Source organism: Chiloscyllium plagiosum, chromosome 46, assembly GCF_004010195.1.
Source record: "Chiloscyllium plagiosum isolate BGI_BamShark_2017 chromosome 46, ASM401019v2, whole genome shotgun sequence".
Lineage (NCBI taxonomy): Eukaryota > Metazoa > Chordata > Chondrichthyes > Orectolobiformes > Hemiscylliidae > Chiloscyllium > Chiloscyllium plagiosum.
This window is the reverse complement of record NC_057755.1, coordinates 12448599-12468126: the sequence shown is the minus strand read 5'-3', so window position 1 is coordinate 12468126 and position 19528 is coordinate 12448599. Positions and strand designations below refer to the sequence as shown.

General features: G+C 43.5%; 1 protein-coding gene across 1 annotated transcript in view; it reads right to left on the bottom strand.

Moving 5' to 3' along the window:
- The window catches only part of LOC122544108 (hexokinase-1-like), a 158721-nt gene that overhangs the window by 37167 nt on the left and 102026 nt on the right, over positions 1-19528 (bottom strand). The window contains exons 12-13 of the mRNA XM_043683147.1: positions 6894-6989; positions 6708-6807 (exon numbers count right to left, since the gene is read on the bottom strand). Coding sequence (XP_043539082.1) covers positions 6708-6807; positions 6894-6989 — 196 coding nt within the window. The remainder of the gene's footprint in view (positions 1-6707; positions 6808-6893; positions 6990-19528) is intronic.

Here is a 19528-nt window from a genome sequence, read left to right as displayed (position 1 = left end):
AAGTCTGGAGAGGAATGCAGTGATGTTTGTCGAGGTTCGTCCCGAGCAGCGCCGTGACGCGGGACTCCGTGCTCTACGGCCTGTTCCCCGGGACGCACACCGAGACGAACATCAACTGTGCCTGGAGGATCATCAACTCGGTGAAGGACGCTCCCTGGGCGGTCCGAAACCTGTTGATCTTCCAGTTAAAGGAGTTGACCCCGACTGAGTGTTGCAGACTGGCACATTCCAAGGTCCAGGACTACGTTTTGAGGGACGCGCTGAAGCTTGGGGCAGCTGCCGCCAAGGCGCGGTGGGGAAAAACCACCTTGTAACATCTGCCTGCCTAAAGAAGAACAGGGGGCCCAAGGAGTCATTTGGGCTCTGCTGACGCCTCAGCTAAAAATGTAATCGTACAGACCTGTAAATAGGAATGGTAACTCTGTTTCAATATGCAAACAAATGGAATGTTTACATATGTATGGCATGTCCAACTGTACAGACCATTAAAGTATTTTATGAATAAAGTATATTTTTGAAATTGAAAAAAATGGGACATTGACAAGAAGCAGAACTGGGCTGATAAAGTTGCAGATGGAGTTCAACCTGGAAAAGTGTGAAATGATTCACTTTGGAAGGTTGAATTTTATTGCAGATTACAGGGTTAAAGGTAGGATCCTCGACAGTGTAGAGGAACAGAGGCGTGGGATTGATGGTGATCTAGCAGTTTGGATCAGAACTGGGCTAGCTGAAAGAAGACAGAGGGTGGTTGTTGATGGGAAATATTCATCCTGGAGTTCAGTTACTAGTGGGGTACTGCAAGGATCTGTTTTGGGTCCACTGTTGTTTGTCATTTTTACAAATGACCTGGATGAGGGCATAGAAGGTTGGGTTAGTAAATTTGTGGATGACACTAAGGGTCAGTAGAGTTGTGCATAGTGCCGAAGGATGTTGTAGGTACAGAGAGACATAGATAAGCTGGAGAACTGGGCTGAGTGGTGGCAAATGGAGTTTAATGCAGAAAAGTGTCAGGTGTAAGATAATCAGAGAGTTAGATAGGTTGGACAGTGAGAGCCTTTTTCCTCAGATGGCAATGACTAGCACGAGGGGACATGGCTTTAAATTGAGGGGTGATAGGAGTCAGAGGTAGTTTCTTTATTCAGAGAGTTGTAGGGGCGTGGAAAGAACTGCCTGCAACAGCAGTCGACTCTCAAACTTTAAGAGCATTTAAATAGTCTTTAGACAGGCATATGGATGAGAATAGAATGGTGTAGGATAGATAGGCATCAGATTAGTTTCACAGATTGGTGCAACTTTGAGGGCCAAAGGGCCTGTATTGTGCTGTAATGTTCTAAGTCCTATGTTTATGTTCATAATGAAAACACAACTGAAGTAAAAAAGACTGCAGCTTTTCCCGTACCGATTCCTGTTCAAATGACTGGGAATCTGAGGTAAAAACTGGGAAACTAGGAGCTCATCCACTCCGTCCATTTCCTTTTCCTTTTCTCTCACTTTTTTCTTCTCTTTTATGTTTCTTTTTCTCTTCTCTCTTCTTTCTTCTCCCAGCCACAGATCCAGCCTAGAAGGGCAAACTCCTGGTCTGGTATAGCGGCCTCCCCCCATGCTGTGACCTAGCAAGGCAGCCTCCCGGTCTGGAATGGTTGTCTCTTGGCCTGGCAATCTCTCAGTGTCAGTGTCTTGGCATGGCATGGCCTCAGTGCGGACTTCTGATTTTGAGGTTTTTCCTGATGTGCAGTCCCACCATGGCTAAGCACTTAAGAAAGTGTAATGTTTGAACTTACAGCTTTATTTCTTTATTTTCCACTTAAGCGATGTGTAACTTTTAACCTTATTTCATATGTTTTATGTAATATTGTAATTACTGCAATGTTCAACATTTTGTTCTTTCTAATTTGTTCTTAAGATTCTGTACCTGGATACTTGTATTAAAGCTAGCACCGTGTGGTGACATTAAACTGTATTCTTGTACTTGAGTACACATGACAATAAAATTAAAATTAAAAAATCAAATCAAGATCAAATCAAATCAGAATTATGTGATAGGAACAGACTTGGTGAGCAAACCAGAACAAGTTGCAACATTTTAATCGCTGTTGAGATTGTGTAAAAATACATTCACCCTAACACTGTCCGAAGGGCAGAGAGAATGGAAAGGTTGATGCAGCAGTGAAAACTGTCAAAGGAATCATAAGGAAATTGAGCCAACCCAGCACTGACATATACAAGGTAATCCTAGAGTGGAGAGGCATTCGTACTGAAGGGCATGGGAAGTAGTCTAAGACAAAGTCATGCCAAGCACAAAACACTCTTCCAATTGCGATAAAACTGCTGAAGATTGAAGTCGTAATTGGCATGAGTGAAAGCCAAATTTAATTCCAACAACACTGCTAAACCATTGCCAGAATTGAGATGCATTCAGGGTACAAATGTTCAATGACCTCAGCAAAAGCCAATTTGGAACCTACATGGCTACATAAAGTAGTTGTCACCTCGCTCGTACAGGGTGGGATTGAACAACAGAGGCCTTTAAAAGTGAGGTAGCTATAGTTCAATGTCTATGTCTATTCCTATGAGAGTGAATGGCAAGGTTGGCAGGAATAGGAATACCTAGATGACAAGAGCTATTGAGGCTTTGATCAGAAAAATGAAGGAGGCAAGGATCAGGTACAAATAGCTGGGATCAAGGGAATCCCAGGAGGTATATAGAGGATACAGGAGTTTACAGAAGAAGGAAATCAGGAGGGCAAAAAGGGAGTACGAGATAGCCTTAGTGGAGAAGGTTAGGATGAATCCAAAAAGTCATAGAGTCCTATAGAACGGAGATAAGCCCTTTGGTCCAAACTGGTCCATGTCGTCCTATTTTCTTGCACTAGGCCCATATCTTTTTACACCTTTCCTATCCATGTGTTTGTCCAAATGCCTTTTAAATGTTGTTACTACATTCACCTCAACCACTTCCACTGGCAGCTCATTACATATGCGTACCACCCTCTCACCTTAAACTGATGCCCTCTAGTCCTCGGTTCCCCACCCCTGGGAAAAGACTGAATTCATTGATCCTATCCATGCCTCTCACGGTCTTATACACTTCTCTAAGTTGTCCCCTTAGTCTCCTGTGCTCTAAAGAAAAATGTCCTAACTCGTCCAACCTCTCCTAAAAAAAATCAGATCATAGAGTCCTGGCAATATCCTTGTAAATTTCTTTCCGCACTCTTTCCAGTTTAATAACATCCTTGTGACCAAAACTGAACACAATACTTCAAGTGTAGCCTCACCACTGCCCTACAAAACTGCAACATAATTTCCCAACTTCTATACTCAATGGTCTGACTGAAGGCCACTATGCCAAAAGCCTTCTTCACTGCCTTGTCTACCTGTGACTCCACTTTCAGAGAACCGTGTACCTAAATTCCAAGGTCCCTCTGTTCCACTACGCTCCTTAAGCCTTACCGTTCACCATGAAACTCCTACCTTGATTTGACTTTCCAAAATGCAAGACCTCACACTTATCTATATTAAAGTCCATTTGCCATTTCTCAGCTCTCTTCCCCAAATGATCAAGATCCTGCTGAAATTTCTGACAACCTTTCTCACTGCCCATGATACCGCTTATTTTAGCGTCATCTGCAAACTTACTAACCATGCCTTGTACATTCTCATCATTATCATTGATTTCGATAACAAACAGCAAAGGGCCCAGCACTGACCCCCGAGGCACATCACGAATCACAGGCTTCCAGTCCGACAAGCATCCTTCCACTATTACCCTCTGCTTTCTGCCATCAAGCCAATTTTGTATCCAATTTGCAAGCTCGCCCTGGACTCCATGCAATCTAACCTTCCGGAGCAATTTACCAATTGGAACTTTATCATAGGCCTTACTGAAATCCATATAGACTATGTCTACCACCCTGCCTTCGTCAACCTTCCTGGGCACTTCCTGAAAGAACTCTAACAAATTTGTGAGTCATGATCTCCCTCACACTCATTGATCATGTAAAATTGAAAGGACACTTGTCAGCCTGGAGGTCTGTGACTAGTGGAGTGCCTCGGGGGTCAGTGCTGGGCCCATTACTGTTTGTTATCGAAATCAATGATTTGGATGAGAATATACAAGGTATGATTAGTAAGTTTGCAGATGACACTACAATAGGCAGTATCATGGACAGTGAGGAAGGTTTTCAGAAATTACACAAGGATCTCGATCAGCTAGGGAAGTGGGCCATGAAATGGCAAATGGAGCTTAATATAGATAAGTGTGAGGTCTTGAATTTTGGAAAGTCAAATCAAGGTAGGGATTTCATGGTGAATGGTAGGGCCTTAAGGAGTGTAGTGGAGCAGAGGGACCTTGGAGTTCAGGTACACGGTTCTCTGAAAGTGAAGTCACAGGTAGGCAGGGCAGTAAAGAAGGCTTTTGGCACACTAGCCTCTAGTCAGGCCATTGAGTATAGAAGTTGGGAAATTATGTTGCAGTTATGTAGGACATTAGGGAGGCCACAGTTAGAATATTGTATTCAGTTTTGGTCACCTTGTTATAGTAAGGATGTTATTAAACTGGTAAGAGTGCAGAGGAAATTTACAAGGACTGGACTCAATGGTCTGAGTTACAGGGAGAGGTTGGACAAGCTAGGACTTCTTTTTTTCTTTAGACCATAGGAGACTGAGGGGGGATTTTATCAAAGTGTATAAGATCATGAGAGGCATGGACAGGGTGAATGCTTTTTCCCATGGCTGGGGAATCAAGGACTAGAAGGCATCAGTTTAAAGTTAGAGGGGAAGGAATAAAAGGGAACTGAGGGGCAATATTTTACACAGAGGGTGGTACGCATATGTAATAAGCTGCCAGTGGAAGTGGTTGGGGCAGGTACATTAACAACATTGAAAAGGCATTTGGACAGATACATGGATAGGAAAGGTGTAAAAGGATATGGGCCAAGTGCAGGGAAATGGGGTTACTGTGGATGGACAAGAATCTTGTTGGCATGGAGCAATTTGGGCCAAAGGACCTGTCTCCATGCTGTAGGATTCTATGAATCTATGACTAAGCCAATCTACTGATCATTTTCTCTGGAATTCACCCAATTCCTCCATCGCCAACTGCCTGACTCACCAAATCCCTCACCCCCATGACCACTCACTCAGTGTATCCTAAACTTTTTCTGCAATCACTTGACCACTTCCTCTGAGACTCATTTAATCCCCATCACACCTGGTCTCCGATCACAGAGTTTGGGATCAGATGACTTCCTTATTACTCATTCTAAGAATCAGCTGACACCAATTCTAGGACAAGTCTGATTCCCTAATCACTTATTTGGAGACACAAATTATTTTCTAGTGACTCATTCTGACACAGATCCAATCCCTCAATCACTCACTCCAAACTTGTCCAATTCAAAATCATTTAATGCAAAATCTACTCAAACCCCTGTAACCCCCAGTGTACTCTTTGGTACCCTCCCCCACCCTCCTCTCTGACCTATCACCTCCATCCCACCCCCATTCACCTATTGTACTCTATGCTACTTTCTCCCCACCTCCATCCTCCTCTCATTTATCTCTCCACCCTGCAGGCACTCTGCCTCAATTCCTGATGAAGGGCTTTTGCCCGAAACATCGATTTTCCTGGTCTTCGGATGCTGCCTGAACTGCTGTGCTTTTCCAGCATCACTCTAATCCACTCACTGATTCCCCCCCATTCCTGATCAGTCTCAGACTAAAAGATTTCACAACACACTTGCTCCAAGACTCAGCACTCTTCTGATCACCCAATTCCAGAGGCGAGGTGACTGTCCTTGACATTAAGGTTACATTTGATGCAAGTGTAGAATCAAGGAGTTGTAATAAAACCAGACTCAGTGCAATCAGGGGAAACCTCTTCATTGGTTAGAATCATACCTAGCACAAAGGAAGATGGTTGTGATTATAAGAGGTCAATCATCTCAGCTCCAGGACACCTCCTGGGGTAGTGTCAAGACAATACCATAACCTGCTGTTTCATCAATAACCTTTCCCCCATCATAAAATCAGAAGTGAGGATGCTTGTTAATGATTAGACTATTAGACATTTGTGATTCCTCAGGTACAGAAGCCTTCCATGTCCAAATCCAACAAGGCTTGTACAATATCTGGCTTTGGGTTGACCATCTACAAGGCACAAATCAGGAGTGTGATGGAATACTGTCCACCTACCTGAATGAGTGCAGCTCCAAAAACACTCGAAGCTTTGCATCACCTGGGACAAACCAGCTCATCAAAGCTCCTGAGACAATGCTTTCCAAACCCATGACCACCATCATCTAGAAGGACAAGGGGAGCAGATACATGGGAATATAACCTTCTGCAAGTTCCCTTCTAAGCCACTCACCATCCTGACATGGAAATACACCACTGTTCCTTTAATATCCCTGGGTCAAAACCTGAGAACTCTCTCTGTAATAGATCTGTAGTGATTGTGCACTATTGAAATGTACCTATATGGACTGCAGCATTGCAAGAAGGCAGCTCACCTCCATTTTCTCACAGGCAATTTGGCATAGAAAAAAATTGCTGGCCAAAGCAACGATGCCCACATACCATGACTGAATAAAAAGAGATGACGACTGTGGTCCAGTATTACTTAAAGAAACCTGTCACAGCCAAAGTTTAGCAGTGTAAATGGAAAAAAATCATACACAGTGAAAAGTTTCAATCTAGAACAATCCTACCTACAATCATTCCAATCTCACAGTTAGGATGCTCATAAGCACAAGACATCATAGTTCCCACCGTGTCATTCAGAAGTGCCACAATGTCTAAATCCAACTCCTAGAAGCAACAAAACAGAAATCATGACAAGTTTCAGTAATCAGCAGATTTTCTGTTCATGAACAACAGTTTTCCATAATACTCACTCCATTTCTTGTAATAGCTTCTTTCAACAGAGAAATAACTTCCTGTCCTTCCACACCAGTGGCAGTGAAGCCTTTGGTCCAGCTAATAAGAATGCCCTAAAATCACAATACATTCATTTCACAAACTGTCTGTGGATATATAGGAATAAAATACACGTTTGTGTAAAATAACAATAATGCTGTACCAATTTGGAATGTAGCAATACATTAATCTAATTTCACATCAGGAGGTGGGAAACGCACATGTGGGATCTTTTAATGAGTTCATAAGAGAGAGGAACAGAAGCAGGTATTTGAGTCTATCAAGTCTGCTCTGCCATTCAGTGAGATCATAGTTGATCATTTCCACTTCTGTGCCTTGTTCCAATAACCCTTGGTTCCCTTACTAAGTAAAAATCTATTTATCTCAGTCCTCAATATACTTAACAATACAATCTTTACAACCATCTGTGACCAAGAATTCCATAATGACACATTTTGTTTTTGCCTCTTTCCTTTTTTTAAGAAGGCAGTTTAATTTGCTGTTCTCCAATCCTCTGGGGCTTTCACAGAATCTAATGATTCTTGGAATGTTACTACCAGCGCACTTATTACCTCTGTACCTACTTCCTTAAATGTCCAAGGATGCAACCTATCATTTCCAGGAGACCAATCAGCCTTTAGCCCCACCAGTTTCCCAGTAGGTTTTCTCTTATGCAAGTTTTTGTTTATCTCCTCCTCTCTTTCGTATTTTTGGAATGCTATTAGTGTGTTGTACCATAAAACTGACGCAAGGTATGTAATCAACTCTGCCATTTGGAAGGTGCTGTCTAAGGATCGTTGGTAAATTTCTGCAGTGCATCTACTGCTGCTACTGAGCGCCGGTGGTGGAGGAATTGAATATTTGTAGATATGGTGCCAGTCAAGGAGGTTGCTTTGTTCTGGATGGTTTCAAGTTTCTTGAGTGTTGTTGGAGCTGCACCCATCCAGGCAAGTAGGGAGTTTCCATCACATTCTTGACTTGTGCTTTGTAGATGGTGGATAGACTTTGGGGTGTCAGGAGGTGAGTTACTCGCCACAGTATCCCTAGTCTCTGACTTGCTCTTGTAGTCACTGTGTTTATGTGGTGAGTCCAGTTGAGTTTCTGGTCAATGGTAACCCCAAGGATGTTGACAGTGGGGGATTCAGTGATGGTAATACAGTTGAATGTCAAGGGACAGTGGCTAGAGTGCTTTTCATTGTCTGGTATTTGTGTGGCACGAATGTTACTTGCCACTTGTGGCCCAAGCCTGGATATTGTCCAGATCTTGTTACATTTGAGCACGGACTGCTTCAGTATCTGAAGAACCACAAATGGTGCTAAACCACGAATGGTGCAATCATCAGCGAACATTCTGACCTCTGGCCTTATGACAGAGAGAAGGTCGTTGATGAAGCAGCTGAAGATTGTTGGGTCTAGGACTCTACCCTGAGGGACTCCTGCAGAGGTGTCCTGGAGCTGAGATGACTGACCCTCCACAACCACAACCACCTTCCTTTGTTCCAGGTATAATTCTAACCAGTGAAGTATTTGCCTCGTGATAGCCACTAATTCCAGTTTTGCCAGGGCTCCCTGATGCCATACTCAGTTGATTATGGCCTTGATGTCAAGGGCTGTCACTCTCACCTCCCCTCTGGAATTCAGCTGTTTTGTCCATGTTTGAACCAAGGCTGTAATGAGATCAGGAGCTGAGTGATCTTGGTGAAACCCAAACTGGGCATCACTGAGCAGGTTATTGCTGAGCAGGTGCTGTTTGATATCATTGTTGATGACCCCTTATATTACTTTACTGATGGTAAAGAGTAGACTGATTGGGCGGTAATTGGCTCGGTTGGATTGGTCCTGCTTTTTGTGTACAGGACATGCCTGGGTAGTTTTCCACATTGTTGGGTAGATGCCAGTGCTGTAACTGTACTGGAAGAGCTTGGCTAAGGGAGGGGCACGTTCTGGCACACACGTCTTCGGGCCTATTGCCTTTGCAGTATCCAGTGCCCACAGTCGCTTCTTGATATCATGTGGAGTGAATTGAATTGGATGGAGACTGGTATCTGTGAAACTGGGGACCACTGGAGGAGCCCGAGATGGATCATCCACTCAGTACTTCTGACTGAAGGTTGTTGCAAATTCATCAGCCTTATCTTTTGCACTGATGGCTCCTCCGTCATTGAGGAGGGGAATATTTGTGGAGCCTCCTCCTCCAGTGAGTTGTTTAGATTAGATTAGATTACATTACAGTGTGGAAACAGGCCCTTCCAGCCCAACAAGTCCATACCGCCCCGCCAAAGCGCAACCCACCCATGCCCCTACATTTACACCTTACCTAACACTACGGGCAATTTAGCATGGCCAATTCACCTGACCTGCACATCTTTGGACTGTGGGAGGAAACCGGAGCACCCGGAGGAAACCCACGCAGACACGGGGAGAACATGCAAACTCCACACAGTCAGTCACCTGAGGCAGGAATTGAACCCGCATCTCTGGTGCTGTGAGGCAGCAGTGCTAACCACTGAGCCACCGTGCCACCAATTGTCCACCAACACTCACAACTGGATGTGGAAGGACTGTAGAGCTTAGATCTGATCCATTGATTGTGGAATCGCTTAGCTTTGTTTATCACTTGCTGTGTATGCTGCTTACTACACAAGTAGTCCTGTTTGGTAGCTTCACCAGGTTGACACCTCATTTTTAGGTATGCCTGATGTTGCTCCTGGTTAATCCCCTGGCTTAATGGTAATGGTTGAGTGGGGGATATGCCAGGCCATGAGGCTGTAGATTGTGCTGGAGTACAGTTCTGCTGCTGTTGATGGCCCACGGTGCCTCATGGATACCCAGTCCTGAGCTGCTAGATCGGTTTGAAGTCTGTCCCATTTACCACCGTGATAGTGCCACACAACACGATGGAGATTATTCTCAATGTGAAGACAGGACTTCATCTCCACAAGGACAGTGCAGTGGTCGCTTTTACCTATACTGTATGGACAGATGCTTCTGCAGCTGGCAGATTAGTAAGGATGAGGTCAAGTATGTTTTTATCCTCTTGTTGGATCCTTCACCACCTGCTGCAGACCCAATCTAGCAATTATAACCTATAGGAATCGACCTGCTGCCGAGCCCCTCTTGGTGGTGGGACATTGAAATCCCCATCCAGAGGACATTTTGCACCCTTGCCACCCTCAGTCCTTCCTCCAAGAATTGTTCAACACGGAGGAGGACTGATTCATCTGCCAAAGGAGGACAGTACGTGGTAACCAGTAAGGTTTTCTTGTCCACTTTTAACTTGAAGCCATGAGACTTCATAGGATCCAGAGTCAATGTCAAGGACTCCCAGGGCAACTCCCTCCCGACTACATACCACTGTGCCACCACCTCTGCTGGGTCTGTCCTGTCGGTAGGATAAGACATATCCAGGGATGGTAATGGTGGTGTCTGGGGTGTTATCTGTAAGGTACGATTCCGTAAGAATGACTATGGCAGGCTGTTCCTTGACTAGTCTGTGAGACAGCTCTCCCAATTTTGGCACTAGCCTCCCGATGTTGGTAAGGAGGACTTTACATGGGCAACAGGGCTGTTTGTGTTTTTGCCGTTGTCTTTTCGAGTTCCAAGGCTGATGCCAGGTGGTCTGTCCGGTTTCATTGTTTTGTTGTGACTTTCTATCGATTGATACAACTGAGTGCCTTACTAGGCCATTTCAGAGGGTAGTTAGGAGTCAACCACATTGCTGTGGCTCTGGAGTTGCATGTAGGCCAGACCAGGTAAGGATGGCAGATTTCCTCCACTAAAGGACATTAGTGAACCAGATGGGTTTTCTGACAATTGACAATGATTTCATGATCATCAGTCGACTCTTAATTCCAGATTTTTTTTATTGAATTCAAATTCCACCATCTGCTGTGGCAGGATTTGAACCCAAGTCCTCAGAACATAATTCTGGATTTCTGGATTAATAGTCGAGCAAAAATACTACTAGGCCATCGCCTCCCTGTTTGTGGTGTGTGTATGGAATGAGCTACCAGAGGAAATGGTGGAGGCTGGTACAATTACAACATTTAAAATGCATCTGGATGGGTATGTGAATGGGAAGGATTTATTGGGATACGGGCCAACTGCTGGAAAATGGGGCTAGATTAGGTTGGGATATCTGGTCAGGATGGACGAGTTGGACTGAAGGGTCTGTTTCCATGCTGTATATCTCTATGACCTGTGACTCCATGATGACCCTCATGGTTTATGATCACCACACACTCTTTTTCTTTCATTTAGATTTTTAAAACATTCCCAACACACCCATGTATTCTTCCCTGTGGCTATGACTCTGGATTAGTTCTGTTCTCTGCTATGTTGCAATGGTTGGTTTTTCTCCCCATCCTAGGATCCTTCTCGCCCTGGGATAAATCTTTGTTTTGAGTCACAACAATTGTCCTAAGCATCTGCCGCTGTTCATCAATTGGTTTTTCCGCCAATTTCCTTTCCCAGTTCACTTCAGCCAACTCTTCTCTCATTCCATTGTAATTCTTTAAGTTTATCACAGTTATTTCTGACTCAGGTTTCTCACAAACATAGAACATAGAACAGTACAGCACAGAACAGGCCCTTCAGCCCACAATGTTGTGCCGACCATTGATCCTCATGTACGCACCCTCAAATTTCTGTGACCATATGCATATCCAGTAGTCTCTTAAATGTCCCCAATGACCTTGCTTCCACAACTGCTTCTGCCACCTCTCAGCCCATCTCTGCATCCTGTCAATGTCCCGCTGCAGCCTACAACAGCCCTCTATACTGTCAACGACACTCCAACCTTTGTGTCATCTGCAAACTTGCTGACTCATCCTTCAATCCCCTCATCCAAGTCATTAATAAAAATTACAAACAGTAGAGGCCCAGGGACAGAGCCCTGTGGGACACCTCTCACCACTGGCTTCCAGGCAGAATATTTTCCTTCTACTACCACTCGCTGTCTTCTGTTAGCCAGCCAATTCTGTATCCAGACAACTAAGTTCCCCTGTATCCCATTCCTCCTGACCTTCTGAATGAGCCTACCATGGGGAACCTTATCAAATGCTTTGCTGAAGTCCCCATATACACCACATCCACAGCTCGACCCTCATCAACTTTTCTAGACATATCCTCAAAGAACTCGATAAGGTTTGTGAGGCATGACCTGCCCCTCGTAAAGCCGTGTTGACTGCATTTAATCAAGCCATGCTCTTCCAGATGGTCATAAATCCTATCCCTCAGAATCCTTTCTAACATCTTGCAGACGACAGACATGAGACTTATTGGTCTGTAATTTCCGGGGATTTTCCTATTTCCTTTCTTGAAGAGAGGAATTACATTTGCCTCGCTCCAGTCCTCAGGTATGACTCCAGTGGAGAGCAAGGATGCAAAAATCTTCACAAGTGGCGAAGCAATTGCATTTCTCGTTTCCCAAAGCAGCCGAGGACAAATCTGGTCTGGGCCTGGCCAGCACATCATGTTCAGCACATCAGCTTCCTCTATCTCTATCCATTCCAGCATTCACACCTGCTCTTCAAAGTTTTCATTCACTACAAAGTTTGTTTGTTTCGTAAAGACAGAAGCAAAAAACTCATTTAGGGCTTCCCCTATCTCCTCAGACTCCACACACAAGTTCCTTATGCTATACCTGATCGGCCCTACTCTTTCTTTGACCATTCTCTTATTCAACTGAATGCTAGATGTTATATTCACTGTTTCCAATAGGATATTTCAGTCTGAGACCATTTATTAAACCTGTCTCATTGCATGTTACCAGGTCCAAAAATACCAGACCCTTGGTTGGATCCACACATGTTGCTCTAGGAATTTGTGCCAACACACCCACATAATCTTCCCTGTGGCTACCTACACACCCACATATTCTTCCCTGTCAATAAAATATCACCCAATCTATAGAAAATTGAAAAGCACTCACAATTAATGTTTACTGCATTCACTGGTCACAATGTTGTCTCCTTAACATTAGAGAATTGAAATATAGACTGGGTGACTGCTTCATAGAACGCCTATGTTATGTCCACAAAAAAAACTCTAAGCTCTCAGTTGTCTGCCACTTCACACCACCCTGCTTCCTGGCCAACATCTCTGTCTCAGGCTTGCCTCAGTGCTCCAGTGAAGCTCAGTGCCACCTGGAAGAACAGCACCTCATTTTTCACTTGGAGACCTGCAGCCTTCTGGACTCAACATTGAGTTCAATAATTTTAGGGCTTGAGCTCTCCCATGTCATTGCTCGAACTCCCACACACCAGGCCTTGTTAGCCATGAACAGTCCCCAATAATAGCTAGTCACCCTCCTCGCCAGATCCTATCCACTCTTTGTCTGTTAAACTGCTCTTCTTTCTACCTTTGGGCTCTATTCCCAGCTGCCATCATTTCTGAGGATGGGTCACTTGACCTGAAATGTTAACTCTGAATTCTCCACACAAATGCTGCCAGATCTGCTGAGTTTAGATTAGATTACATTACAGTGTGGAAACAGGCCCTTCGGCCCAACAAGTCCACACCGACCCACTGAAGCGCAACCCACCCATACCCCTACATTTACCCCTTACCTAATACTACGGACAATTTAACATGGCCAATTCACCTGACCTGCACATCTTTGGACTGTGGGAGGAAACCGGAGCACCCGGAGGAAACCCACGCAGACACGGGGAGAATGTGTAAACTCCACACAGTCAGTCGCCTGAGGCGGGAATTGAACCCGGGTCTCTGCGCTGTGAGGCAGCAGTGCTAACCACTGTGCCACCGTGCCGCCCACGAGTTTTTCCAACAATTTCTGTTTTTGGTCATAATTAATGTACTGACTGTTTTGCATCCATTAATTATCTCCAGATTGCTTTTCTCTGTCCTACAGTATAGCTCCTGTCAAGAGGTTTATAACTACTCCACCAGTGATTCCCCATGTGATTTCTTTTTTTACCTCTATCCACATGGATTTTACTTCTTCTGATCCAAGCTCAGTTTTTACTATTGTACTTACTCCATCTTATACTAACAAAGTCACCCCAACGTTTGATTCCTGTCTGTCATTTGGAAATGTCGCACACTCATGAACATTTAGTTTCCAGTTTTTATCTCCTTGTAATCATACCATTATAATGGCCATAAAATCATACCACCATCATACCACTTCTGTGTAGCTGATTAATTTATTTTGTTACATCTATGATGGACATTTAAGTAAAAAGCCATCAAATTTACCTTTTTGCCACTTTTTTTTCTCTTTAACCCTATTTGACTTCTTTTAATGTTTGCACACGCTGTCCCTTCCTGTCCCAGAGTACCATTACTTAAATAGATGCCTCACTTTATTTAATTTATGGAATCTTAAAGGCCTCTCTGTAGCTCCAGTATTTGATTTGTCAGGACACTGCTCCCAATATAGTTCAAATGATGTTCATCCTACCATAACAGCTCATACCTATTCCAATCCAGGTGCCAGTGCACCATAAACATTTCTCCAACACCAAGTCATGCATTTGCATCCTTGACTTTATCTGCCCCATGCCAATTTTTCCCTTGGAAAGGTGGTACCACTAATAAACAGCTTCTTCTGCTGAAGCAGAACAGGAACTAATTCCTGCAGGCTGAAAAGGGGTTTGGCCAAAAGCATCCAAAATCCACTTTCCCTTCCTGCAGTGAAGGCCGTTACACATCAACTATCACACGGTCCTTGCACAGCAGGATCTTTGTCCAATGCTCAGACGATTGGAGACCAGGTACCACTGCATGAGCTGGGAGTGACACACACATAACACTCTCATATATTCTGTGGGTAGGAAGTGTTGTTGTGGCAATGTCATTGGACCAACAATCCAGAACCCTCAGCCAATACTCTGGGGAAATGCGTTCAAATCCCACCATGGCGAATGATGACATTTGAATTTAATAACTTAATGGTGATCCCTGTTGATTGTTGCAAAAATCCATCACTGACATCATTTAAGGATGGAACTCTCTCCTTGCTTAATCTATGCGTGGCTGCAGACCCACAGAAATGGGCAATAAATATTGGGCTAGCCAACAATGCCTACATCTTCAGAATTTTATATTTAAAAAAACACACATGTTGTTGCTCCTAATCCACAACACAGCTCATATCCTAGGAGCCTTCAGTCATGTTGGCTGGTATCAAAGCAAGAGGTATTAACCATCAATCAGCTCCCATGATATTAGCAAAGACTCATTGCTCCCACAGCATTAGGCTGATGGACAATCAATTCCTCTCCTTTTGCTGATGCCAACTTTTAATCAGTTTCAACCTCACGATCTGCAGGCTCTCTGATGGCCACGGTGACTCTCCTTCTGGTGTCCTTGCTCTTTGTCCTGTTCTGATCCAGGTCCTGCACTCTCTCTCTCTCACTTCGCCTTGTATCCTCAAAGTTTGTTCAGAGTTAATTCCTTGAAATTAATGGGGCAACGGCAGTGTGGGTATGAAAGGGCAAAAAGCAGAGTGCAGTAATTGATGGTTGTTTCTCAGATTGAAATGTGTCATAGATAGGTGCTTCTCCAATGATTAGCGTTGGATCTCTTCTCCTTTAATATGTATCAATAGGTGTAAATGACATAAAATTCATCAAAGTTAAAAATCACACAACACCAGGTTATAGTCCAACAGGTTTAATTGGAAGCACTAGCTTTCGGAGCGCCGCTCCTTCATCAGGTCCTCCTTTATCAACCACCTGATGAAGGAGCAGTGCTCCGAATTAAACCTATATTGAACTATAACTTGGTGTTGTGTGATTTTTAACTTTGTACACCCCAGTCCAACACCGGCATCTCCAAATCATAAAAGTCATCCATGTAGTGAACAGAGAATATGATAGAAAAAAAAACTAACACAGAAGTAGTGAAGTGATTGATTTTGAAAGGAAGATTAAGGAGAGATGGAAGCATTATATCACGGAAAAAAGCCATTTCAAATGCCTACGTGGCTATCCAGTGAAAATTAGAAATTACTACCATATCCCAATACCCTTTACAGTTTCTTCTATTTAAACAATCACTTGATGTTCTCTTGAATGCCTTAATTGAACCTACCTCTACTATTCTTTCAGATAGTGGATTCAAGACCTAAGCCACTCATTGTGCGAATAAAGGGTAGCGCAGGAGAGATCTAGGGATATGTAACAAATATTTGTAAGTAGCTGGATAAGCTGAGGTTTAAAACATGGAAATGTGGAAGACAGAAAAAAGGAATAAGAATAGGCCATTCAGCCCATTCTGCCTGCTGCGCCATTCATTATGATCAGGATTAATCCTGTATCTCAGTACCATACTCCCACTCTTTCCTGATATCCATTGATGCATTTGGTGTCTAGAAATTTGTTCATATTTTCTTTAAGCATCCACAGCCTTATATAGTAGAGGATGTCACAGGTTCACCACCCTCTAAAAAGAAACGTCTCCTCATCTCAAACTGAAATGGTTTGATGCATTTCCTGAGACCATAGCCTCTTGATCTAAACCTTCATCACTACCACCAATCCCTGCCCCCAAGACAGGTGGAACATCATCCCTATATCCAGTCTGTCCAGCCCTGTCAAAGTTTTATACAATTCAATGAGGTCCCCTGTCATTCTTTGAGATTCCAGTAAGTACAGGCCTGGTGTACCTTTTGTTAGATGTGGAGACCAAAACTGCACATAGTAATCCAGGTGTGATCTCACTAAGGTCCTGTGTAGCAAAGCTAACTTCCTTGCTCCTGTGTTCAAATCAATAAAGGAAAGATTAAATGCCAACATATCATTTGTCTTGCTAATATACTTGCTTGTTTGCTTTCAGTGCATTTTTCAATCTATCACTGTTTAAATAATATGCTGCTATTCTGTGTTACCTACTGAATTGGATAACTTCACATTGATCCATGTTATACTATATCTGTCATGCATTTGTGCACTCACAACTTGTCCAAATGACCTGGAAGCCTCTTTACTTACTCCTTATTAGTCACAGTTTCTCTTACTTTTGCATCGTCAGCAAACTTGGAAATATTACATTTGGTTCTTTCATCCAAAACACTCATATATATATTGTGAATAGCTGGAGTCCAGGCACTGAACCCTGCAGTACACACTAATCACCACTGTCTACTAATCAATTCTCAATCCATTCCAGTACATTATTCCCAATTCCATGTGTATGTAGCTCTTGTCGAAGATTTTATCAAAAGCTTTCTGAAAATTCAAATACATCCACTGTTTCTCTTTTTTTTCTATTATGCTAGTTACATCCTCAAAAGACTCCAGTCGGTGTGTTAAACTTTATTTCCCTTTCATAAAGCTTTCCATACATAGAAACATAGAAGATAGGAACAGGAGGGGGTCCATTCGGCCATTCGAACCTGCTCCACCATTCATTGCGATCATGGTTAATCGTCCAACTCAATAGCCTAATCCTGCTTTCTCTTCATAACGTTTGGTCCCATTCACCCTAAGTGCTGTATCTAGCTGCCCCTTGAATACATGTTTTGGCATCAACTAATTCCTCTGGCAATGAATTCCACAGGCTCACTGTCCTTTGGGTGAAGAAATGTCTCCTCATCTCTATCCTAAATGGTCCAATCGCAATCCTCAGACTGTGACCCCTGGATGCACCCACCGTCGGGAACATTGGGAACATCCTCCCTGTCTAGTCCCGTTACAATTTTATAAGTCCCTATGAGATCCCCGTCATTCGTCTGAACTCCAGTGAAAACAATCCTAACCTAGTCAATCTCTCCTCGTATGTCAGTCCCACCATTGCTGGAATCAGCCTGGTAAACTCTAGCTGCACTCCCTCAAGAGCAAGAGCATCCTTTCTTAGAAGAGGAGACCAAAACTGCACACAATATTGTAGGTGTGGCCTCACCAAGGCCCTGTATAACTGCAATAACCCATCCCTGCTCCTGTACTCGAAACGTCTTGCAATGAAGGCCAGCCTACCATTTGCCTTCTTTACCACCTGTTGCACCTGCCTTCAAGCGACTGGTGCATAAAGACACCCAGGTGCCCTCTCCCAACTTACAGCCATTCAGGTAATAATCTGCCTTGTTTTTGTTTTCAAAGTGAATAACCTCTAATTTATCCAAATTATCCTGCATCTGCCATTGATTAGCCCACTCGCCCAACCTGTCCAGTTCATGCTGGACGATCTCTGCATACTCATCGCAGTTCACCCTCCCACCCGACTTGGTATCATCTGTAAACTTTGAGATGTTACATTTTGTCCCCTCATCTAAATCATTAATATATATTGTGGATAGCTTGCCTGCCAATTTGAAAAAGACCCATTAATTCCTAATCTTTATTTCCTCTTTGCCAACCAGTTTTCTATCCATCTCAATACACTTCCCCCAATCTTGCACAACAATATCTTATGCAGGACTTTGTCAAATGCTTTCTAAAAGTCCAAATATACCACACCCTCTGGCTCCCTCTTGTCAACTCTACTAGTTACATTTTCATAGAATTCCAACAGGTTTGTCAAGCATGATTTCCCCTTCATAAATCCATGCTGACTCTGTCTGATGTTGCCACCCTTTTCTAAATGCTCCACTATAAAGTCCTTGATAATGGATTTGAGAATTGTACCATTGCCGATGTTAGGCTTACTGGTCTATGATTCACTGGTTTCTCTCAACTTCCCTGTTGAATATTGGAGTAACATTAGCTACTCTCCAATCTGCAGGGACTCTTCCATTATCTATCGAATCCTGGAATATGACCAGCAATGCATCCTCTATTTCTAGAGCCACTTCCTTAAGTACTCTGGAATGTAGATTATCAGTCCCTGGGGATTTATCTACCTTCAATCCCCTCAATTGTCCTAGCAACTTTTCCCTACTAATATTAATTTACCTCAGGCCTTCCCCCTCACTAAATCTTGCATTCTCCAACATTTCTGGTATCTGATTTGTGTCATCTTTTATGAAGACAGAGCCAAAATATGCATTCAGTTGCTCAGCCATTTCTTTGTCCCTATTATACATTCCGCCATTTCTGTATAGAACATAGAACATTACAGTGCAGTACAGGCCCTTCGGCCCTCGATGTTGCGCCGACCTGTCATACCAATCTGACGCCCATCTAACCTACACTATTCCATGTATGTCCATATGCTTGTCCAATGACGACTTAAAGTTGGCGAATCTACTACCGTTGCAGGCAAAGCATTCCATACCCTTACTACTCTCTGAGTAAAGAAACTACATCTGACATCTGTCGTATGTCTATCACCCCTCAATTTAAAGCTATGCCCCCTCATGCTCGCTGTCACCATTCTTGGAAAAAGGCTCTCCCTTTCCACCCTATCTAACCCTCTGATTATCTTATATGTCTCTATTATCTTATATATCTGATTATCTTATAAGTCTCTCTACCTCTCAACCTTCTTCTCTCTAACGAGAACAGCCTCAAGTTCCTCAGCCTTTCCTCATAAGACCTTCCCTCCATGCCAGGCAACATCCTAGTAAATCTCCTCTGCACTCTTTCCAAAGCTTTCGCATCCTTCTTACAATGTGGTGACCAGAACTGTACACAATACTCCAAGTGCGACCGCACCAGAGCTTTGTACAGCTGTAGCATAACCTCATGGTTCTGGAACTCAATCCCTC